General features: G+C 36.4%; 1 protein-coding gene across 5 annotated transcripts in view; it reads left to right on the forward strand.

Annotated features, from left to right (window-relative positions):
• Positions 1-26,116, forward strand: part of EPHA7 (EPH receptor A7) — a 162,264-nt gene that overhangs the window by 48,266 nt on the left and 87,882 nt on the right. For all 5 annotated transcript variants that reach the window (XM_059842448.1, XM_059842446.1, XM_059842444.1 and 2 more), the window contains exons 4-5: positions 6,515-6,670; positions 7,530-7,865. In XM_059842448.1, the coding sequence (XP_059698431.1) occupies positions 6,515-6,670; positions 7,530-7,865 (492 nt within the window). The remainder of the gene's footprint in view (positions 1-6,514; positions 6,671-7,529; positions 7,866-26,116) is intronic.

A 26,116-nucleotide genomic window follows, 5' to 3' on the forward strand; every position in this document is an offset into this window, starting at 1 on the left:
TGTTTTAAAATTTTTTTTTTTTGGTCACTGTGAAAGGTTAAACCTTTTGCAATTCTAATGTCTCCCATGCCAAATTGTCATGAGTTTGTAGTAGGTTAATACAGAAGGGGGTTGACAAATCTTTCTATAATCACTACCCCATGTTGCTTTTATCCTCGTCTGCTGCTCATTTTGGTTGTGAAAAACCCTAATATATCAGTGACAGGAGGTCTGGATTTGTGGCTTACTGTTATAATTACTCCCACTGAGGCACTGTCAATAGGATTAAAATAAAGATTCTAGACCTGTCCATCGTAGATGAGGTCAGCAACACTAGCAGTGGGAGTACTGTTTCTGCAAGCTGTGCTTTTAGTCCTGAGTTATGGAACCATAGATATTATTATGAAGCAAATATTTGAAAGCTCCAGTGGAGAAAGACCAGCTCTTTTTTTTTTTTTTCTGCATTAGCTAAAATATCCATCTATAATAAATAATCTAACAGCATCCATCTATGTCCTGGCCATACATATATGTATGTTAATTTTCAAATGTATCTGAGCCCCAGAGAGTTTCAATTACAGAACAATCCATTTTGCATTTTATAATTAATAAAGTCTTTGCAGCTGCATAACTTCATCCAGGAAACATCTGCATGCACTCTTTGTGTATACATCATTTCTATGAAAAGAAGGTTAGCTGAATTCTCTTTAATTTTCTCAGGCTTGGAGAAGGTAGAAAGGTGGGGAGTTGATTCAGATAATGGAAAACAAATCACAAGAATGGTGAGTTATGCCCACACAGATATTAAACAAATTCTGCTCACTGCTTGTAGGAAAAAATACAATGCATAGGATCACTTATGGTCAACTTACTCAAGTGAAGAGAGAAAGGGACCCAGGGGAAAACCTGAGCCCTTCCAAGATGGGCAGTCAATTTCCCATGGTTCTCAGTGGGACCAGCCTGGTACCCCAAGTTTGTAGGTAATACTGATGTTGTTGAAAATCTGTGATTGCTCCTTTGTCATCCTTTGACACTGGCTCTGAAAAGTGTTCTTTTTTAAACATTAGTTTCATCTTAGCATGCATAAAACTGTCACACCACCAAGGCTTACTAGTGATGGCAAACTCAGTGAATGGTGTGCTAACTAAAGTAAACAGACAAGCTCTCTTGCTCTGCTAGCACAGTATGTCATCTTTATTCTTATCCTCTTACACCAGTCTGCTTTTTTATAATGGGATTAAACAGTAATTAGTGCATTCACCTCTTGAATTATTTTCATATAAACTCAAAAGTTATTATCAAAAGCCATGTTTAATTAAGTGTCTGACATGCTGAAACAATTGTGGGGCCTTAAGTCTTAAGCTGATATGCCACCTGGAAGCCTTGCACTTTGAAAAATGAAGATTTTTTAAAAATTGTTTATTGTAGTAGCAAATAATTTTCTTGATTAATGTGTCAGTGCCCTATAGCTGTTTATTCTTTCTCCTTTGCTTATATAAACATCAGTTGTTACATATGTCACTCATAGCCCTCACCGTATTTCCATTATTGCTCCCAATTTAAGTTCTCTAGCTATCCTAGACACAAAATGAATCTCATAGTGTTTTATAGTGAAAAAGGCTACATAAAAATGAATAGTACATAACCCATCCTTGTTTTCCTTTCTCCTGTCCCGCAACTGGGACTCCAGACTGCTGTTTGTTGCCATTTACTCTGCTTTCATTCTCTTCTCCAGTGGTCCTTGGACTTTTTTTTATAAATGTGAGAAGAAACATATGCATTATTTGATCTCTAGCAGGCCACCAAAGCATGTGATGAGCTCACAGCAGAGAAGCTGCTATTTTCCTCCATGAGGTGCAGTCAGCAGCTTATGCCGCAGATGTGGCATCATAGTTCTTGTTAGAGTGTGTTAATTCCTCAGTATTTACTTTTGGCTTTGCAAAATTCCATTCTTTACAGTATTTGTGTAGCCTCTTAGGGGATCCCAAACATACTGGCTAAAAATGTTTGCGAATGCCCTGACTTCAGCGTGTGCTAAGCACGTTTCCAAGTGGGCACTGCGCCCTGATGCCGCAGCCGTGCCCAGCCGTGCCAGCCCCTACTGTCACCATACATCCTTCTTGTGGCTGAGTGCTACTGGATGTACCAGAAGAAAGCAACTTAGTCCAAGCCCAGAAGGACTGCTGGTATGATTTTCTGAAGGGTCTTGCCTTGTATACAGCCAGAATAGTGTTCTGCTTTATCTAGGGCTTCCTCAGTCTCAAACCCCAACTCCAGAAAAGCTCTCTTGTCTGAGAGATTTTGTTCACAGTGTCTTTGTAGTTCAGACTGAAACTCTGCCAGTTTTCCAACAGGAAAATCTCAGTTTCATGGAGGAGCTGAGAAGATTTTCTCTAAAGAGCAGCCATGGCTATTGCAGATAAGTGAACAAGTCCATGGAGCTGGTCAGCCCTAGAAGGGTCAGTGATGGACAGTCCCTAAAAGTTTTGAGGCTAGGATACTAAGCGAAGAATTGTGCCTTAGCTGAAGCAAGACTTCCCTCTGTATTTATTGTTGATTTTGTAGTATATGGGGGAAGAATCAAAACCTAATTGTGTTCTTTTAAGCTGGTTGAGGTCAGGCAGGTAGGTGCCTTTCTGTTTCTTTGTGCTGTCGGTAACATTCAAGACTTTGGAGCAGCTGTTAGAACAAAATGGGAGCTTCATCTGGGAAGAGCTATTCTAATTAATTAGCAGCCAGAAATGACAGAACAGAGTGAGTGGAAGAGAGTTTTATTTTGTGCTTCCTTTCTTGCCTTTCTCCCTACCCCTGTGCTGCCTTTTGTAATACCCCAGAAGCCCTTGAGTTGGAAAACTACTGCTGGATCTTAACTTGCTTGAGGAACATCAAATGAGTGCACATTTTAATCAGATCAGCAACGATGAGGATTAGAACTACATCAGAGTGCCATCTGACCAGTTATGTCCCCCTGCATATCTTCTGTCATTGCTTGAGTTCTGTGCTTTGACTTATAATTTAGGCTCCCTTTATAGGGAAGAAGTGCAGCTAATGAGTGCTTTTCTGTACTAATGAAATGAAATATTAAAATGGATGTGATCAAATGTCATTTGAGTTGCCTGAAGGTTTGCCATGAGATACTTTTGTGAAAGAGTGTCTGTATTTATCACTTCTAGATTTGCATGTACGGAGCTCTGAGTGTTGTTTGGCTACTGTGTTTGTTTTTGTTTTTTTGCAATTAACATTTTTTAGTGTTCCTTATGGAGGTAGCAACAGTGGGGATTTTACACCACCTGTCCCTGTAATCTTAAAAATATTACATGAAGAACTAAATTGAATCAAAATATGTAGAACTAAAATAGTGTAGAACAAAACAATCTATCTAAATTACTCATTAAAAAAAAAAAAAAATCCACCATGGCAATTTGGCAAGGGAGGACAAAAGGGAATGGAAAAAAGAATCAAACCAGTGTTTTTGAATGATTCTTTCCCATCTGTTATCTGTGTAGCTTACTGGCAAGTTCTCACACCTTCATAAGTGGTCTGTGCCGCACCATTTTGGTGGAGTTTTCAGTTGTAATTTTCTTTGCAAGGACAATGGTGTGTGTTAAGAACAGATAAGGTCCCCAGTTTTTAAGCAATAGCAGTATTCTACTATTAGACTGAAAAAAAAAAGTGAGAAATTTAATTTTATGAAGAAAGATGGGAGAATAATTCAATTGTATTCCTCCAATGAGTACCTTTAATTATAGAGTATAACCCTGCATACCCTCCTTTCTGAAGAACTACAAAGTTTTTAAAAATCCTATTTAAAAGTGCTGTTTTCATACTGTTAAAAAATACTGTTCTAGAATATTCTGCCCCTTATATCTCTAGGATTTATAAGTTAAAGGGGTGGTAATTAAATGTGGTCACAAGCCTTTTAGTGGACAAAAAGTTAATGGAATGGTAGCATGATATGAATGCCTGAACCTGCCGCCTGTGTTACGCTGTGCGGGAGAACAATTGGCTTTCAGTCATGTAAACTAGTCACAGACACTCAGATCCTTTGAACTCTAATAAGAAATGAAGTGCACACTTACTTTAAATAGTGAGTGACTAAGCATATAAATGTCTTGATCAAGTCATCAGAAAAAAAAAAAAACAACAACAACAAATATAACCACCAACCCCCCCCCGCCTCCCCCCCCCCCCCCAGAAACGGAAAAGGAGTCTTCTGTCTACATTTTGTTATTTCTGTTTGAAATCTTTATTTTACTCTCTGCATCTTTGCCGTGTAATGTTCCCTGCTGAGAAGGACAGACTGGAAACACAGTAGGGATCTTTGCCTTTTAAGTTGCTCTTTACTTTGCAGAGGACTACATGTTGGAAGTTCTGGTGTATTTGTCCATTGTTTTGTTTGGTATAAGAGGAATGTGACAATTTAAGAAAGACAGGAAGCTATTATTTGGTAATTTTAGCTGCGTTTCTATTGCAAGTACTAAAAAAAGCAGACAGAAGTTTAAATGTGTGTCTTAAGGTACATGTATACAAACCCATTCAGCTTTTGTGCACTTCGGTCAGAAAATTCTGAAACAACCTTGGATAAAGGTGTAAAAGGATAATTCTGAGTTGAATTTGCCACAACTATGAATTCACAGGTCGTGTTTATCTAAAGTGCTTCTCCAAAATTCTTTTTGTTGTGTTTTCTAAAGAGCATATATAACAGCTCCTGTGGCACAATCAAGCTATAGCACATTTTACAAGTAGGACTAGAATTTCTTCTAATGCAAGCTTGTGCCCCTTTGTCAAAATCAAAGGCTACAAGCTTTGCATGCTAATTGGCTCTGCCAAGTAATTTAGCTTCCATCCACTGGGGTTTTTTTAGCACAACAAACTCTAAATGTTATGGCTATTTTAAGCATGTTTTTCTTAAAAAACTTGGAATATTGATAGAGTAATAGCCTGAATTTCCTACTGGCGTGATCCACTGATGATTTACATAATTCATCAGCTTTTATCTATTGTTGTCTTAAGTATTGCTGCATTTATTTTTTTTCTCTGCTGCATCAAATTAATCAGACTAATATGGCTCATGTTGCTTTAGCAACACTATGGGTCCAGTCCAAAGGCTATTAAAGTCAAAGGTACTCCTCATTGACTTAGTGAGCTTTGGATAAAGTTCATTGTTTTCATGCTCTTTCCGTCACTGCAGTACCAGACAACTGAAATAACTGTTCCAAATATCAGTGTCTTTTGATACTTTGCATTTCTGTTCTGAGAAAATATCCAAGCAAATATGAATGTAACCAAAGTAAATTCTCTCCCTCTGAATACAGAATGACTATTTAACTAGCTTTAATATTTTGATACCAAGTACAAAGTTTCACCCGTCATCCCTTTCCTTTGCATACAGGTGATGGCTTAAGAAGGTTAGACTGTCTGTTAGGGTTGAAGAAAAAAAAAAAAAGAGTTAAATAGTCTGGTTGTAAATACTTCTGCTTTATTGGAAGGTTCTGGAGGACTTTTGTGTTTTGTTTTGCATGTTGATGGTGTTTGTAAGTTTGCCTGTAACCTTGGTGTTGAAACTTGAGTCTTAATCTGTTTTAAGTTTTAGTGTTGTCTGATCCCCACTTCTCTCTTCCTCATTCCCTACAGTTCTCATAGTTTATACATTCTTAAGCTGTCTGTCTAGGTTGCAGTGCTCTGCTTGCAAGTCTAATGGTTGATTTGTTTCATGTGTGTTTCTGCCTTGGGAACTGTGGCAGTAGCTGCAAGAAGTATTTCTAAACATCAGCATTGTAACACAACACAGTTTTTAATTTCATGGATTCACAGTGAGCAAACCAAAGTAAGAAGTTCTCTTGTTTTTCCTATTGTCTAACTTTTGTCTTTTCCTTCTATCTTTTGTCTTTTCCTTGAAAGTTTTAATAAATTAATTTCAACCTACTTGTTTCTTTCTGTGAAACTGGGAAAACCGATTGAGCAGTTTATGCTGTCTGCTCTCCTCCTCTTTCTTAATGTTCTTACCAGAGTCATCTTATAGACAAATGTTCATGCCTCGTTCTTTTCTCAGGATCAGGGTTTTCTGGTGGGTTACAGATTCTTTGGGTTTCCGAGATCAGGGAAGAATAAATTTTGCTCCAAAACAGCTAGTTCAGATACCATAAGCACTTCAGTGGCCTTAAAGCAAATCTCTAGAGTGTTTTCCTTTTGTTTAGGCCTATTGCAGGCATCCAGATATTTCACACCTTTATTGTACTTTCCTTAGGTGAAAACCAGATGCTTCTTGTTTTTATGTGGCTCTCTGTTTTAAAATTTTGCACTGCCAGCTGTTGAGGTACATATAGTATATACTTGAACTCATAAAAATTCCAAAAAATCATTAACAGCATCATCTGAAGAAAAAGAAATTGTGAGCATATCTTGCTTGAGCCGACATAACAGAGTGGGCAGTTTAGGTGTTTACAGAAATGTGTACCTCATGTGACAGAAGCAAAAAAAGACAGGATAGAAGTCCCTGCAAATCTAAGTCTTAATTTGTTTTGTTTTGCTTTAGCTTGTGGCCGTGGGTTCTACAAATCCTCCTCACAAGATCTGCAGTGCTCCCGCTGCCCTACTCACAGCTTCTCTGACAAGGAAGGATCTTCCAGATGCGACTGTGAAGATAGCTATTATAGAGCACCTTCTGATCCACCATATGTCGCATGCACAAGTGAGTGAGTCATGAATTTAATAGTAAAGGACGTTGCTTAACCAACCAGGTGCAGCCACTTGCAGCGAGTAGTTTTGTCTGGCTTTTCCCGGGTTTGAAAAGTACATTTGCAGTGGTAAAAGAAACTGAAAGGCAGAAAAAGGGTTGACAGTGAATACAGGATCAGCATAAATATAATTTTCAAGTTTGCTTGGTGCAGCTTTGGAAAACACTGAATGTTGCGTAAGCGCATAACTCACTGTAATAGATACAATACAGGCCCAGTTCTCCCTAAATTGTTTCAGAAAATATGCTTTATGTGATATAATACCAAAATTAGTTATGTGAAAAATGAAAAGTAGCCTCTGTGGAGCTGCACTTTGATTGAACTGTAATTGGATCTGACTTAACCTTCTAACTGCAAATAGATTGGCCGACACAGATTGGTGGTTCAAATAGCGGAAGTCCAAAACATCACTAAATATCTCTGGAAATCATATCAGAGCTGATAACAAAAGACTAGATGCAGCTTGTGCAGCATGTTTAGAAGAGATGAACAAATCCCATATGTAGAAAACCTGTAAAAGAGAACTTTTAAGGTATATTAACTATGCCTTTTAATTATGCAGAAGAGAAACAGCTAAAAACCTGTGTCAGTAAATATACAGACAATTGTTATTCTGATGTCTTAATGGAAAATAAATAAAGCTCTTACCAAATGAGTTCAAGAAAGCTTTTATGCAGCCTGTACTACAAACAATGAAATGTTTATCTGAAGAAAAATGCTTCAAGTGTTTTCTATCTCAGTAATTAAAATGCTACCTGTGTGTCCCTCTGTGGTTTTGTGTAATTACCCTAGACTTCTTTGTGTATTATGTAGGACCTCCATCTGCACCACAGAACCTAATTTTCAATATCAACCAGACTACCGTGAGTTTGGAGTGGAGTCCTCCCGCTGACAACGGGGGAAGAAGTGATGTGACCTACCGCATTTTGTGCAAGAGGTGCAGCTGGGAGCAGGGCGAGTGTGTTCCCTGTGGGAGTAACATTGGATATATGCCCCAGCAAACTGGATTAGTAGATAACTATGTCACTGTCATGGACCTGCTAGCTCACGCTAACTACACGTTTGAAGTTGAAGCTGTGAATGGGGTTTCTGACTTGAGTCGTTCCCAGAGGCTTTTTGCAGCTGTCAGTATTACCACCGGCCAAGCAGGTAAGTTTTCATCACTTATGAATCTCAACACTGTGAGACTGAGAGAAATTTGGAACATGCAAACTATAGATGCAGTAAATCAGGAGCATGTTTAGTGTGCTCTGGCTCATTAATCTTTTCACCTTGCCAGCTATTTAATTTGAGCTTATACTATTTCAGGGTAACCTGTCCTGTTTCTTGGCCTCAGGATTGCTTTCAGAAAGCATTCACAAAAGACTTAAAGAAGACACAGAGCTTTGTTATTAAATTGAGTTTCTAAACTTAGAAACTTTTTTTTTTATTTTGTTCTTACTTCATTATAGTTAATTCCGTATTATTTGAAGATAAAAAATAGATGTTACAGTTCTATGCAGACTTCCTTTTTGAATTTTTAAAACATGTATGGGAGTCCTAGGTCACTGGAAGATGATTTGGGTTTCTGATGGTGTTTTCTGTGTTAATGGTTGCCCTCAGGACAATATTTCTGATTTATCTTATATTTCCAGATATTTGATTATGAGATGCAATGAGAATGTGATGATTATTCTTTGTTTCTTCTATTTATCATAATCTGACAGGTGAAATGTCAGGGGAAATAAAATCAAACCAGCATATCACCCCAGGGAAAAAAAGGGCTTTACTTGTCTGCAGCTGAATGAAAAAAAAAAAAAAAAAAAAAAGAATTCTCAGATTTAGGTTTCTGAACTGGCCAGTTACTTGTTGATAAAATTACAGACAATACTATGCTATGGTCTTAAAGAGTGGATAGTAAAGCTAACCTTTTGTAATTTTAACAATCTTAAACCAAATATTATTTGCAAGATCTGCCTTTCAAAGAAACATTAAATAGTATTTTTGCTATTATTTTTAATAGTAAAAGAAAATATAAAGTAAATAACTAATGTGATTCTTCCTGTAAAAACAGCTAATATTTTAAAGGATACTTCATACGTATGTCTGGGAAGAAAATTTCAATGACTGTGAGTCATGGTTTTTTATTTTTTTAGTGCAGTAGAAATGATCCCCTAAAGTAATGTTTTGAACTGAGAACAAACTTAGCAAACAGGGTAAACAAACAAACAAACAAACAGGAAAAACTCTAGTTGTTTTGTACTTAAAAGACAGTAATCTCAAAAAAAAAAAATAAGGGACAAACAATTTAGTTCAAAACCTTCCTTCCTTCCTCCCAAATTTAGGATAGTTAATATGGTTGTTAAAGTTAGGCTCGGGTGTTTAATCTCCCTATAGTGCTTTTATGCATTCCAAGTGCACGTTTTATATTATTTTGGAGCCATCTCTGTGGCTGAAAGAAAGGTCTCTGTGTTCATTCAGTTCTTGAAGTTTATGATGATATTTTCAGCACAGGAAACTTACCCTGAGACTATTTTGTACCACAGATGATATTATTTTGGCACCTTGATTTTTCATCTTCAAAATAATTCTCCAAATATGCACAGGTGGACACAGTTCTGCTCTCTGTAGATGACTGTACAGAACTATCACATGAGGGAGAGGATTTGGACTTTTTCCTATTTAGCTGAATCAAATTGGCTTTACTTTATATGCTTTGATGGTTCAGCGGCACACAGGGTAAAGGAGAACCAGTGCAATTTAGTGGCTAGTATCACATCTCAGGAAGATGAAAAAGCCTTTATCAGAAGTTTGTTGTGTTTTCTCCAAGACAGCTCATTGTTGTTCATTATTTTGTGTTGTCATAGTCATGGATTTACAGTGCTTTTATTAGGCCAGAAGATATAATGGGGTTATCTTGTGCTATTTTATACATAACACAAGCTATGTGATTTTATGAAATGATCCTGATACCAAGCCCAGAGATGTTAGTGAAACTATAGCTTGCATATATATGAGGCAGCATCTAGACTTTACTATAAGTGTAAAGTAATAAAAAATCTTCAACCTCCTAGACAAGCTTTGTGAGACCATGAAGCAGGAGATCTGACTCTGTTCCTTCCCTACTCTCTAGTTTCTGTGGAATTACACACAGACCAGCATTTCCCAGGATTTGACACTGTTTAGAGAACGGGTATGACTGAAGCTTTGCCTCTTTGGCACTTGTGAATATAAAGATTTAAAGGTTTCCAATTTGGTGTTTAAAAGGAAAATGCATGGGGGACAGATTTTGGGAGGAAAAAATGACTTTAAGCTCTTTTTGTTGCAGTTTTCTCTGTAAAATGAAGGTAACCTTCACTTTTCCTTACCAAGCTTTTCAAGACTTTCTGATTAGAAGTGCCACATAAATGCAGCTTTTTTTTTTTTTTCCCCCCAGAATTGCAAAATTTAGCAAAAGGAAAGACCTCTTCTATATTATTTTTGCAACAGCATGTTTTGGATCCTAATACTGATTTCTTTGGTTTCTCAAGGAGGAAAATATTTTAGGTGGAACAGATTGATGACTATAATTGAACAGAAAGAGACTGGTTGCTCAAAGGAAACTGTTATGCTTCTGTGTTTCTCTTTTATTTTACTATAGAGAGAAAGAAAATGTTGGATTTATTTATAGCCAAGTAAACTAGGATTCATGCTGCTCTCATTTGTTCCTGTGTGACTGTTCTATACTTCTGGAAAAACTGACTTTTTTCTGTGCCCATATTGCTTTTTATGTGTGTAAATGTGTCTAACGAAACCTTCTTCACATGTTATTATGCTAACACAATAGGTGGCTATATATAATTACTGGGTTCACCAGTTGCACAGAGGATTGCAATGAGATTTTCCCTTTGTAGTTTGGTTTAATTGAATTGCTCCTTTGTGTCCATAGTCCCAAAATTCAAATCATTGTGTAATGATAACAGGAAATTATTGATAGAAGAATGGGGTTATAGAATACATTCAGTGTTTCTTCGCCCACACGTAACAAGCTTCTGATGAGACAAAGAGAGCATGCCACATAAAAGAGCCAGGTGGTGGATAAAAACCTATTTATATTTGTGGAAATAACACAATAAAATGACTGCAAGTGGGTAGGTATCATTTCCCATCACACATATATATATATATATATATATATATATATATATATATATTTACATGTATGACACATTGCTGTTCATTACTTGCTTTAAAAAAGACTTTGTGACTAGGCTATCAGTTGTCATGTGGCATATTTTTATGCTTCAGCCAAGAACCACGAGGCTTTTGGTTTTGCTTTGTTTTCTTTTTTTTTTTTTTTTTTTCTTTGATGAGATAAAGTACACAAAGTCCCTTAGGAGTAAACTATCTTGTTTCATATCTTGCCTCTCCAGCATCATAGAAAGAATACAGGATGTCATCCCAGTACTGCAGGCTGATCTATGAGAATCCCTGCATCCTTGTAGAATTCAGATTTGAATGTGGCTAAGCTCTAGTTAAAATAAACAAATAAAGAGCTGCACCTGGCGAACAGCTGACAAGCCCTACCTTTGCAAGAATGGGTTTTTACCAAAGATAAAATTGACCACTTCCCTGATAAGATATTCCCCTTTCAGTTGTACTGGTATTTCCTTTGGATCCATCAAATTCCTTACCAAATTTTATATTTTTTCCATACAACACTCAGAAATTGGTTAGATTTCACTGCAGATGAATATTTGTTGTATTTTGGCATTCATGCATTTTCATTTTACAAAATATGCTTCAATAACAATTTTATAATTTTTCTGTTGACATTTTTGCAAAGATAGTGTGTTTTTAAAACTTTCTTTCTGCATCCTTTCCTCTAGGATTTTTCTGAATGAACAATGGACTCATCTCTGGTAAAGAGTTATATACACCCAACCTACTCTGGCCTTGATAAAACTTGGGTTATTTTGTAGCAGGGTTTGAGTAAATTTAAGTGTGTGTCCTGAGCCAGTTAAAATTGTCTTTATAGTCATTGAAAAGAAAAAATCACATCCAGGTGGACACTCATCATGCCTTATTACCGTAACTAACTAAGACAAACAGAACTTAAAATGTAATGCCAATAACTGTTCCTAAATGTACTCATTGCTTTTGGGAAGGGAGCACTTGCTCATGCTTGCTGCTTCTCCATAGCAAGAGAGAGGTGCCCCATAGAACTCTTAGGTCATGCTGTGCCTTCAGATGCACTCAATGCTGGTACCTTCAAGTGGTTAAAAAACCCTGATCCAGTTCTATAATCAAGGCTTACTCTTGAAAAACATTGGTTTTTAGTAACAGTTTCCTTTGTATATGTTGATTTGCTGCTGTATATGTTTGATTTGTTCCATTTTTACATCTTAGAGTTCAGTTTTAAGACCTTTCCCGGCAAAAAAAGCAGATTCCAAATTTCACAGTTAAAGCTAAAAAAAAAGGAAGCTGAATTTGTCAAATTGGCATTAACCCAGCAACTTGAACTGAAAAAAACATCGCATGCTATGAAATCATGACTTTTAGCAGCAGCACTGTTGATTTACGTGACAAGAAGAAATGGCTGAATGCATAAATGCAAATCTGTGGGATGGGTTCTACCTTTCTTAGGTAATTCTGAAGTCTTTCTAAATGAGAGAGACACTTCACATTCTCTCATGTTACATTCTCCTTTCATTCTTGCTGCTTTAATTTTTCTTTTCATTGTTTCTTTACTCTTTTTCCCCAGCGCTCAATTATCCCTACTCATTTTTTAAAGTCTCTTCTTTCATAGCCTCTGCACTACTGACCATCTATTTGTTTCCTGATCCTGTCAGTCTCACTTAAGCCTGACTTTTCTTCAGCAATGAACTGTCCCCCAGCAGAGGCGGCAATCAAGGAGATTGATGCCTGCAGCTTTCCCAGTCACTATGACCTCAGTGTTCTAGTCCTATTCTCACTTCCCTCCTTTCCCCAGGCCATTTTGGTTTCTTCCATAGTGCCACCAAGTCCAAGTTGTTTTAATCTTCCTTCATCTACATCTTCCATACAGTGTTCACTTCTAGTGCTACATGACAGCTTATTACAAGTAGCTTCAGTGTTCAACTTAACATTTCTTCAATGTTTTCCTATTTCAGTGGACTTCCTTTAGCTATAGGTTCCCTTGGCTATTTCCTGCTAATGACTTTAGTTTTTGAGCTATGCTTCATCTCCTAACATCCGACTGTACATCAGTTTTTGCACATTGATATGGCCACATCATCAATATATATATTTATTAAAAGCAATTCCTCATGTAAAAAGAATTCAGAATATAAAAAATAATGTTTTCTTTTTACCAAAAGTGTTTCACTTGTTGAGCTGTGGGAATTATTTTACAAAAAGTCACTTTTCAAATGTAATATTCATTAAATGTTTTCATTAAACTGAGGTTTTTAGAAACATATATGTGATGATGACTGCATTTGGGTTACCTTTTTGCTTATTTTTTTTAATGGGAGCTGTATGGATGTCTGTGCTTATTCTTAATAATATTTAAGACATATTTTAATATTGTAAAAAATTTTCCTAGACTGGTAGGCAGAGAGCATAGCAGTGTAAGTGTTCTGCACTCCATGGTCATCAACTAAAAAGGGAAAAAAAGAGTAGAAATTAGTTGCATATGATAGTTATTATTCTTGTACTTTTTTTTTATGTCCTCTCAGTACATTAAAAGAATGGATGGGGTTATTCCTGTGGAGCTAAGACTGCCTATTGATCTGCAATCACATTACCCTGAACTAATATCACAGATTTTTTTACAGGAGGCGATAACTGAGTTTATACCTGAATTAAACTGATGGATAAAAACTTGATAAGAATTTCAGTATCTGTATAGCAAATACCATCAGATCAAGGAAAGCAGTTTTTTCATTCACTGATTGTATCAGGTCATATTTAATATTGTGACATCCACAAGGTTATAGAGATACTACAGAATTGCAAGTTTGGGGCATTATTGCTAGATTATTAAAAGTTAGATTTTTCTTCAGGAGTTTCACAAAAAAGGAAACATCTGCCTAGGATATAATATGGTATGGCACATATATTTGAGAGTTTTGATGATATTTTATATACATACACAGAACATGCATATTCACAAAAAATTTGCAATGACAAGAAGTGCGTTTTATAAGAAAATTAATTGATATTAATTCCTTTTTTTCCTACTATTTAGTTCTAATTTGTTCCAATATTTTTCACTGAAAGATAAGAGAGATAAAAAGCAAGCAGATGCTAGTGGTGTTGCTTAGGGTCTGATCCTGCACCGCTGAAGTCAATGGAAGCTTTGTCATTGACTTCAATAGGAGCAGGATTTGAACCTTATGCTCTATCAGAACACACAGGAACAAAAGCAATGGGCGCTCTGTCATCCTGAAAGGAAACTTTAACTTCATATCACATTTTGAGTCTATGTCAGGTTTTTGTGCGTCAGTTTGTGACTGAATGTAATTTGGATTTTTGTATAGAATACTAAAAGATACATTGTCGTTGTTGTTTTGTTGGTTTTTGTTTTTTTTTTTTTTTAATGGATATCAGAACTCTTGCCTGTCCAGCTCTATCATAAAAAATTTTTTGGAAGAGATGTAATTATTTTTACATAATAATGAGATGCTACGAATCTCATTTTTTTCTATAAGGACTAAGTGGATTTTACGATAGTTAGAAGTGAAAAGAATGGGAAGCTACACTCTAGTGTAACTACACAAAGATAGAGTAAAGCTTCAGCTTCACAAGGACAGAGCTCCAAATTAGAAATGGTCTGATTAAGCTATGTATGTTGAATGTTTGGTGGCAACCTGCTCAGAGAAGCATGACAGCCGCAGGGCTATTGACTTTCCTGTGCACTGAGCTATTGAAAAAGCAGGTTATGTCACCGTGGTCTAATGTACACTACTCAAGAATAATTTCACCAGCTGCACAATAAAAAACTATGTACTTGAGGAAGAAAATGAGCAACATAAAGTACAATTTAGCCATGAAAAGGAGGGATTACTTTATTGATGTCACACAAAGGACTAGGAGCCCCTTTTTCTTTTAAAAACATGGCTCAGCTATCTCCTCAATATTTATGAGTTAAACCAATTGTGTTCATAAAAACAGTGATGAAAAATTAACCTGTATCTGAAAAAGCAAGTATTAATATCACACTGTCTATGACCAGTCTCTGAAAGGTCTTTAAGATCAAAGAGCTCTACTTGTGACACCTGCTGGGTGACTTTTTAAACCCTCAAAAATCCCTTCTTCTTTGCCTTCATCCATAGTTAGATTTTTTCCTCATGTCAACAAGATCTTTTCAAGAGTGTAGAAACTCTTTGCACTTTTTTATACTTTTTGGGAACTTTAATACATAGTTCTGTGATGACCCAGCTAGTGTCAAAGACTTCCCGGATAGCTGCACTACAAAGACAAGAAATCACTTGATATATTTATACTTGGTGATACACATTCTAGAGCAGATAATTAACTTATGTGTGAAGAATATACTACTTCACAGACCTTTGATTTTCACGGCAGAACAACATCCCCAGATCTTCCTTTTACTGCTTCTTATGAACTGCAATATGGTAACTGGATTAAGATATAAATAGGTGCAGGACGTCATCAGTAGGAACTCTGAACTCTGTTGTTTATTTGTTTCAGACCTTTTGAAGAATTAAAGTGCCATTGTCATTAGAACAAACAAAACCTTTTAAGTGCTCAGATGCTTTTTCAATGAGAAATGAACATCACTTTTGAAAGGCACTATTGCAAGTGTGTAAGTGCTACCAAATGTGAAATTCTAATTAAGGTTGAATGTAGTAAATTAAAAAATTCTTAGACTATAGCATCTCTATATAGTGAAGCATTTGATGACAGTGTGGCATGGAGCCAACCTACTGTAATGACTGCTGTGGAAACCTTGAGAAGAGAGAAGATAGCTTGTATAGGGAGAACTAAAGAAGTTTCTTCATTAAGCCTAAATGATGCCATGTAGAATTGTCCAGAAATTTTAAACAGTGTATTTCCAATTTCCTTTTTTAATATGTATTCTCTTTAGAAATATAGTCAGAGGTTGTGCTGCTTCTCTTTTGGAGCTCATCATATTTTATTCAGTTATGTATTTTATATTTGTTGCATCTTCCTCTTCTGGCTCATGGCCTTCTGGCAGTTTAGGGAGCATTAATGGCTCAAGAATAAATGGTTCACCTCTCGCAGGAAAGGGTGAAGATAGACAAATTCTGTTAAGAGATGGGTATGATCTTTCTAATGGTAGTGGGGTAATAAGAAAGGGAGACATCTCCCTTAATACACCATTGTTGACTTACCCACTATGACAGCCCGTGGGTGTCAGCAGATTTTTCAGGTGCTGGAATAGTCTCAATAATTAATAGCCTGGACAATTTTTGCCAACTTTGACGCGTTGGCTGCCCTATGTAGTTTCTTCTGCTTTGTATGTGATAGAACCAGCCCTGACTCCATAGGGCATGTTCCTAAGTGAACAGTTTTAACTACTACTCTTTAGTGTATGTATTGTTTTGTACAGTTGAGCATTTCTGTAGTCTTTCCCTGTGACAGTCGAAATATCTAATTGGTTCTATTTCTAGAGAGAACTCTCAGGGCAATTTACTGAGGAAGCCATGGTTGAAGGCTGCAAATTGACAACAATAAAAGTGTTATCCCAAGTTCAATAGTTAATGTTAAGATAGGAGATGCTGATTATCTTTTTCTTTGCTTCGTTAGTGATGAATGGAAGCAAATTTGATGCAGACAGCAATCTGGTGGAATGATGCAGAGCTATCTATGAAAACATCTGTACTAATCCACCAATGCAGTAAATTATAGCTACAAGCAAACGACATTGATCCAAGAGGATCATTAACAGCTTTAACCAACTGATCCAAGTAATAGGGTAAATGAGAGAACATTATCAAGATCTGATTTTTACAGCTGTCAACTACAATTGCTAAAACACGATTGCCATTTCCTCTCAACTTCAACTATTTTATGACTTAAATTTAGTGCATCCTATTGTGGTCAGCCAGCAAGGATCAATTCAGTGGTAAAGTACGCAGGAAAAAATTGCCCAGTGATCATGCACTCCATTTACCCGGAGGTCAGTCACAAAGGGAGAGATAATTGCTGCAAGCCAGCAAAATTAATCGGGGATGAGCCAGAAAGGATGATGTATGTTCTGTGACAAAGTACGTGACAGAGATGTACGTATAAACCTGTAGCTGCTTGCCTTGTTGAGGACACAAGGACAAGAGAAGGAGACATGTGAAAAACAATTAGCATGGCTTCAGAGTGAGCAATTCTTAATTATCCATAACATGTCGACATCAGATAATTAGTGTCCCAATTTTTAACAATATTTGGTCATTAACTACAGTAGAATAAGAAAGATCAAGAACAGAGCCATTTGTCTGGGCTAAGTGTTACATAATGGTGTCTACATGTGAACATAATACAACTAAATCGTGCTCATGGTAATGACACAGAAATCTTCTTACTCTGGGACCAATGTAAACGTCCTCAATTCGAGCTTCTAACAAGCTGCTTTTTTTGTTTCCATAAGGTAACTTATTTGTGTTGGCAGCCTGCAAAATAAATAAGACTTTAGTGATAGCTGTAGTTTTAAACTCCCTGACTTGCTGCTTTTCATTTGTACATTTAAATTTTCACAGAGTGTCATAAATTGTGTGACTCAGACCAATTTAATATTAATGCTAATTAAGAAGAGGTCATTTCTAGCTCAGTTTTCTAAACATCCAAGGCTCTGTGAGCATGCTAAATGCACATCTCTTTGGAAAATTTTCCTTCTGCTCCTTTATCCTCTGTCAATGGTTTTTGACCATTTTTAGCTATGTTTGACAGAGAAGTAGAAATCTTCAGATCTTACCTGTAGTCAATGGGCCGATTAAGACCTCAGTCCTTACTGACTGAGGTAAATGGTGTCAGACACAAGAGAATCCACATGTGCAGAAACACAGGAAACCTTAAGAAAAAAATTTCACAGAACTGCTCAAATTTTTCTAATGTTAATGCAAGAAATCTTAGAAGTGCCGAATGGGATGTTTCATATCTTACTTCCATCTTGTTTCTGCTATGTAAGAAAAGGAGAGGGAGAGACAGATACACACATGTGTACATGCACACACCTACATGTAGCTCAATCTCCTTTTAATCATTCTTTCTTCTATCTTGTTAGTATATTTTTCAGAATTTTCCAGACAGATCCCACTTCCTCTTAAGCAGGTTTAAGATTAGGGATGAGGTCCTGTCACTGTGGTTCCTAGCTTTGCTTTGTATGACCGCTCCTAAACTCCTACCTGCACTTCAACAGCTTGTACAAAATTATCCATTGAATCTGGTGTTTTCTCTCATATATGTGCATTTGCAGCAGCAGACCCTTCAGTTTCCGTATCTGCCATCTCATGTCTGCTGATAGATCTATTTGCCATCTCTCCTTTTGACCTTTCTGTCTGTCTGTCACATAAACGTTTCTTTTTTTTTTTTTGAGAATCCCATTTCCTAATGCATCATGGAGAGCTCATTTTTTTCCATAATACCCAATCTTCTAACAGGCAGTAGTGGCTGAGTCAGCAGAGCAGATTCAAAGCTAGCAAACCCTGATGGTTATGTGAAGAAATGCCATTTATTTCACTAAAGAGTCTATTTAAGTTCATACAGCCTCTAATCATGGCTGTGAAATGAGGAATTGGATGCTAATATTTCAGAGCCAATACAGTAATGATGTGTCTCTGTGGACCTCCTGTGGAATTATTCCAAATATTCCCTTGTGTAGCTGAGATCAAAATTTTACCCTTAGTTCTAATTTTTTGTATTGCAGCTTAACTGGTAATGAAGAGGGAGAAGTGTCATTGCACTTTATATTGTGTAGAGTTAATCACATGAAGTGTTTTAGGGCTAAACGTTCTGCTCTTTGATGTTGGCATTAAACATTAGCATTTAAATCTTTGGTGGATATTTACATTGTTGTAGTCAGTGGAGATTGATAGGTTTCTTTAGGGAGTGATTTGGAACAGGAGCCAAGTTTAGGAATTGTGCATCGACTTGTCCTTAATTACAGAGGAAGCGTTAGATTACCTTCCCTATTTAGCCACCTAAATTAACTGGCAAAAGTTGATGACTTGAATGCCCTCTTCCTCCCACACCCCTCATATACAAATGTTAATTTCTGCCACAATGTTAACATTAAATATTTACATGATTTTATTTATTTTCAAGAGAATACTAAGCAAGCAAGCAAATTTTAAAATAGTTTGTCTGTGGGATTTTAAAACTCTATAAAATAATTTGCTTGTTTTATTAGTAATTCATGTTATTATGACTCTTTGAAGCTGTTTACCAAGGACTGAATTACCACGGTGCTTACTGAGGGTATTCATATACAGGTGTGTCCTGAAAATAGGAATCATCCACTTGATTGCTGTTTTATAGCTTTAATGTTTAAAATGTTTTAAAAATGTAAAATACTTGTTATATGATTTATTTTTATTGTAATGCTTGTTAAGAGTCCCCGTTAGGACGGCAGCAGGTGCCTTTCAGCTTATTTTGCCTACAGTAATGCAGTGATGGCCACCCATCAGTGTTATAACCTTCCATATAAAAATGAATTTGATCAGCCATGCAGTGGCACAGAACAATTACAGTCAGATAACCTTCAATGAGCAGTAAGTAGAGAAAGTGAACTCCTTCACCAAACTCCTGGGAGTTGTTTCTCAACGTTTTCCCTAGCAGGTACTCCGGGGTCTCAGAATATTGTCACGTTCACAAATGCTTTGGACGGTAAATTCTGTACACCAAATAGACTACCTTTCAGACTTGCACTAAGGGGTTGGTGGTGATCTCTCAGGCAGACATGTCCCATCTCATTTAGCAATCTGTAGATCTAAATGGATAGCTCAAACTCCACTGGAATACCAGCAGACAGGCAGTGGGGCTCTTAAAGAAACTAATGGGTGTTCCCTGTTTACCAAAGCTAAGCCTGCTCGAAAGAGATCAGTATTCATCCTCTGTTCCTGGCATGTCAGGGCTCATACTTGCAAAATTAACTTATTTGTCTCTCAAAATAGTATTCCCATGTTGAGATTTCCAGAATTATGCCCAACTAGCTAAGCATGCTAACGAAGTAACAGTATGAACAAGCATGTGTTCATACTCCATTCTCAACTCTAGTATCATTTACTTTACTAGATTAAGTTTACCAAGTCTCCTGAGGTAAATTTGTAGATCAGAAGGTCTGTAAAATTTGACTTTTTGCAAAATATTGTAATGATCTAATCTCAAAGTGATCAACCTATTCATAAAATCAGCACAGCTCCTTTTCTGGAGAAAATACCACAGGTGCCAACTGCAGTGCTGGTACCATTCCTCTCTTGATCACGTGGTCGTAAAAATTTCTGTGAATGTAGAACACTCCTGGGAACAATCATAGCTTGTTTCGTAAATTCTGTTTTGAAAAAGGGTTAGGCTTTCCATTGGACCTGCAGAAAGTACTTCAGTTTGTAGTTCTTATTTTTAAAGTTTGCTTTGTGTTTCAATACTGATTTAAATCTTCCTTTCCTCTACTCACTGTAAAGCCTAGAGAAGATAAAAATATTCAGGGAATGCGTAAAATAGTTTTGAAGCTATTGATAAAACACACAGAACTGTTGTTTCAAAATTTGGGAAGACCTCAAATATATTTTTGATAGAAGAAATTTAGTAAAGAATTTCTAAAGCAACATTCTCTTACCTATTTATGCTTTGATTCAGAGTCAGTGGTAAGATTCTCTTTAACTCTTATAGGTATCTAAGCCATTTAAAATGAGTACTAAGGACAAATACGGTGGCAAAAAATTGCTTTCCATTGAACTACCTCTGAACAGCCAGTAGTATTCAATATCAAAACCTAGAGACCTAGCACACAATAAAAAAAAAAAAAAAAAAGGCATAAAGAGAAGGTGGTAATTATTGAACTCTTTTGATACATTTTAATAATCTCAGATGTTACATCTTATATGAGGGTATTTAGAAATTTTCTGTAAAAATCTGGGATTTGGGAAATGCTTACCCATGTAAACAGTCCATTTTCTTCAAAGATGGAATTAATATTTAGGAATTTGCATAAACTAGCTGTAAAAAAAAACTCGATCCTGTGGTTTTGGGGATTTTTTCTGTGTTCAGAAGTGCATGTAGTGTAATGTTTTGAATTTAATCGGTGCATCTCAGGGGGAGCTTTGGTGTAAAAGGAGTGGATTTTGACCCATGTAGCTGTAGAAAGTAAAAGTCAGTGATCTCCATTAGACGGTATATCCCGCTGGGTAGTATCAGTTGCCCTTTTGTTATTGTAAGCTCTTTCTCTTACTTCTACTGTTTAAATAAATATATTGAAGCCAAAGAGTTAATGACAAATTCAGGAAGTCTTGACTTAACGGTGATGAAGTGAGATGCGTTTTGTGCCATTCAATGTACACAATTTATAGCCCCGTTTGATTACCGCAGCATGTCCTCCGCCTGTAAGGATTGCACCCGGGGGACCAGTCAACTTATTAATTCATCACTTGCTGCCTTTCCTGGTGCAATAGCCCTTTATGGCATACAAGCAGAGATCCAGGAATCTGAAGGCTGCCGGCCGGCCGGTTACACTCTAGCTACCCCTTTGTGTGCAGGCACAATGCTGGTAACTTTTCCCTGGGCTTCTCTTTCTCGGAGGCCACCCTACCCTCCTTTTGTCTTACAATAGGAGCATGGTTGCAGGGACTTCCAGGGAGGAACGGCCTTCCACAAAGTTAACCTGTAGCTTTTTTAAGTGCCTTTTGATTTATCTGTCACCTGATCCATCAGCAATGAATAATTTTCATGGAAGGTGCACTTTAATTACCTTCCCATTTGACTAGCATTATCATGCCCTATCTAGGTAATTAATCTCACAAAGTATCCAATTTCAGTCTTTATTGCTGGCAGGCAGGCCTTCTGAATTATATGTGCTTGAATGGGCATTGGGTCTGTTGTTAAACCAAATAGGCCATGAAACAAATTTTGGGTCCTTTCTTTTTTTCTGTCTATTTTTTTTTTTTTCCTCTTAGCTTAATGGGTTTGTACAGATGTTGTGGTCTAGTTGCTTTTGTTGACATAGTTGAGATTTGCATAATGTAAAGCAGGAAAGGGCAATGGTAGAAAATGTTGGCTGATAAAAAAATAATTAAAAACACAAATTATAAAAGTAAATCAGTCTCTAAGAAATAGTTACCAGATTGTGAAACTAGGTACCAAAAATAATAATTTTTTTTCTCGTGAATAATGTATAACTCTCACAGTATGAGCTCTGTATGCCAAAGAGATATTTTGTAGAACTGGTGTGTTTGCAGGACAAATTAGAAGTCCCCCTCCCAATATCAGATTAAGGATTTCAAATTTTGTTCAGATTTGTGTTTCATTGCTCTGTTGGTAAAAGATAAACCTTTAAAAAATGTACTATTGAAACAGAAGATTAAATAGCATGGTCATAAATTTGTAGGTGAGGCTGTTCTTTTTTCTTATGTCTGTCTCTTTAAAAAACTGGTGAAGAGCTAAGGTATTTAGCAAACAAAAAAAAATTGCCTCACTGGTTAAAAGTAAATAATTGCATGGTGCAAATCTTTCATTTGATTGCCTACAGTTTAGACACATTGGAAATTCCGATCTAATTTTTCTAAAAGTGTTTTTTTTCTTTTCTGTTTCCTCTCAGTTTCTTTCCCATTCCCTAATGAAAAAAAAAGGTCTTTTTTTTCAAAAGGTTTTGACAGAAAAAAAAATTTCAGGGGCAGCTGAGAATTCCTTAAGAATTTTCAAAAGTCCATTTCCTGGAAGTAAATTTATTTCCTTGAAATAAATTTATTCATTTTATCACTGAAGCTGATAAAGTAGTGTGTTAGTTAAGTTTCGTGTTTTAAGTACAGCACAGAAGTGGATAGATGGATTAGAAAAAAAAAAAAATTAAAATAAACTTAATAAAATATGTGGATTTGTGAGGGAAATTATGAAATCCTAAAATCATAGGATTTTATAATTTTTAAGTTAGCTGAAACAATCTGTGTGATGCTTATAACTAAAAGCCCTTGAAAGAAGCAGACGGATTTACAAAGGCACAACTGAACTTGTAACACAGTTTTTTTCATAACAGGACTTCTTAAATATCATAATTTTATTATGTGGCAGATTATTTTCTTATTTAATGGAGTTACTTTTTTTTAAATCAGAAGTTCTTCATACACTAGAAAATTTTGTATAATTGTGATTTATGCTTAGAATTTTTTTAAGGGAAAAAATCTGAAAATATTGAAGTGGTTCTAAAGTGGAGACAACTGTGTTTAACCATGTAACTCTCACTTCTACCACTTTGAACTTCAGAAAACTGGAACAATAAACAGCATATAGGTTGATACTGGAATGCAGTATCTTTCACCTTTAGGTCACCAATTCAAATTCAGTAAACCAGTGACAAAAAATTGTTACCATATGAAAGTTGTTTGTGAACTGTGTGGAATTTAAATTATGATCTCAGTTCATTTTCTTCTTCATAAACTTCATCATAAGCAGAGGTTTTGGCAGTCACTCAAAAGAGACGGTAAGATTAAAGGAGCGTGACCCAGTAAACTTTTCACTCCTGGTCATGATCCCTTCAGGTGAACATTGTGGCTGGAGACTTTTAGGTTGCTGATGTGAATTGTGGTTGTTCTTTGGATAAAGACAAAACTTTAGTAGTTTTTTTCTTTAAAGAGCATATTTTAATTAATTTGTGTCTTCAGAGGCAGATACTGACCCAGTGTTTTAGACTACCAGTCTCATGGGTGCTCCTGTAGTTTGATTTACATTCAAACTGAAACCATTTGTTGAATATAAAGTGAAAACAATTGACTGCCTTTTCTTTTTGAGCAGCTTTACCAAATGATAAACAGAGCTCTTCAGTGCACTGGGAAAGAACATATTTTGGTAGTTACCAAATGGCTCCTGCCATATATTCAGACATATATTGCGAGTATAGTAGTTCTTTTCAGTCACAGGAATATAAAAAGCCTTGAAAAAAACCTTTAAAAGACTTGAATAAAGTATGGTCATTTGCAGAGCATGAAGGATCTTTTCCAGCTGCCAAGCTGCTGAGCTTTAACTTTGCTGCTGACTTCCAAGAAATCTGTAATATTTGGTCTGAAAGTATATGAGTTCCCAAGTTTCACAGCTGGTGTTGAGACAAGATACAGGGTGCTTAATTAAGCTCCCTCAAAGTATGTTGCTTTAACAGCTTTCTTCATAATGGTGATAGAGCAAAAGCCATTCACAAAATAGCCTTTTTGAAAGGTCATTTAAGGTACTGTACAACAGCTCTTGTCTGTTAATAAGAGAATGGTCTACTGGTTCAGGCAGTGGACTGTGGCTCTTGAGATCCGTGATAAATTACATAGTCATTCCCATAGGCATCTTGTGTTACTTTGGATAAATGACTTAATCTCTCCATGACGCTGTTCTTCACGAGAAGAATAAGGATAATAGAACTTCTTTGCATCAAAGAAGTATTGTGAGGAAAAATCCATTAAGGACTGTGAGGCGTTCAGATACTGTTTTGCTAGTGTCTTTATAAATACAAAGATAGGTTAAAGTTATCTATGATTTGTTTTTTTTTTTTTGGGTTTTATCCTTTTCTTGTTAAAATATAAAATAGAATTAAGCCCTTGTTTTGATGTTAATCTAGAGGTATTGGTGGTTTTTGTTCAGTAATGGCCAAATTCTTTTTGGCTGGAATTCTACTAAACTTCCCCAAACAGACTTTTTCATCCCTCTATATCTAAATCCTTGTATATTTTAAGGAGAGATTTTAAACAGGACTAGTCCAGTGTGTCACCAGCTTTTTGAGAAAGCTTGCATCTCCTGCACCTCTGTTGGATAGACTGGGTAGCTGTGAGTTGTGCATAAGAAAGAAACAAATCTCACCAGGAATCTTGAAGCTTTTAGACAGACAGAGCAGGTAGCAGAGTAAACCCTTAAGGATATTTAAATAATATATTTACTAACTTAAAAAAAAAAAAAAAAAAAGTCCTGAGATTGTGAGCTTTCTGAAAGAGTTTATTTCTGGAACTTTACTTTTAATAACTAATAATTGTGACTTTTCTTGGCAACCTGACCCTTGTGAATCTTTCTGCAGTGTTCTAGGAAAGTCTTCCATTGGATAAAACCAGGTCTTTAATACAGCAGTTTTTAAACTGTAACACTGATGTGTTCCTTCAGTCCCTAATTGCACCTGGGAAGATCTGGACCTTGTTGCAGTTAATAAGCTGTTCACCCAGTACTCTAAAATAACAAAATTGGTCACATTAAACTGCATTTTCATGGCTAATGTTTTTTCTCACCCCACTAGTCCAAATGAGAGGTATAACTTTATGGAGACAGCACCATTGCTCTTGTATCTTTCATGTGGAAAGATTTTGGGTTTGTTTTAAATTGGAAGTGTTATAAAGCTATAAAGCTTAGGTGTCACCTTTCTGCCACATTGCAACACCCTTAAAGCTCAGGAATTTGTTCAGCTTATGGGCGTAAGCTTCTGTTCCAATGGCTGCAGGACAGGCAATTTTAAACCTTATTGTCTCTAAGATCACACAAAAGTAGGTGTAAAGAACAGCAGAGGATGCTAAACTTTGGGGATCAATTTTGGTTTTTTGGGGTTTTTTTTGAAATATAGATAAAGTCATAAATAGTCAGCAAATCCAAACCACTAATATTAGGAGGTAATCACAGAGTAAATTTTAGGTACAAACACAGAGGACAATTTCCCACATCTCCAGCTGAGGGTGAGCAAAGCAGAACCATCAAGCCTCAGCCTCCTGATTCCTCTTTCAACACATTCTCAAAGCCACCATTCTTCCTCACACATTTGCTGTGTGAAGCTGTGATTGTTTTGCCACCTTCTTGCTCCAAATTGCATTTTGTTGACTCAGCCATAAGGGGAAGAAAAAAACTCAAATACTCAGCTGAAGCTGTGACTTTTTGGGTCCTGTGATAGAAGGACACCCGCCCAATGGTATATTCCCATCTTTTGGCCATGCACAAACATTTTGCTTTTCTTAATGATCAAATAAATTACGATTCTCACTAGGGAAATCAGGAATCTTCTGAAAGCTGTTTCTTTATCAATCTTGATTTTGAAAACTTTGGGTAAAAGACTGAAGGGGAGGTAAAGTCCATACTGCTGAAGGAAAAAAAGTCAACCTATAAATCGCTTCTAAAGCATTCTCTAGATTCTTGTTGAGGTAACATTTTGCATTTGAGCAGTGGGCTAACCATTTATGATGTAGCTGGCTTTGTAGTGGTACAACCCCAAATACCTGAGGGATAGATAAATCTCTTTAACGCCTTGTCTACATTTCATGGTA

The sequence above is a fragment of the Haemorhous mexicanus genome, chromosome 3, assembly GCF_027477595.1.
Source record: "Haemorhous mexicanus isolate bHaeMex1 chromosome 3, bHaeMex1.pri, whole genome shotgun sequence".
In the NCBI taxonomy this organism is placed as follows: domain Eukaryota; kingdom Metazoa; phylum Chordata; class Aves; order Passeriformes; family Fringillidae; genus Haemorhous; species Haemorhous mexicanus.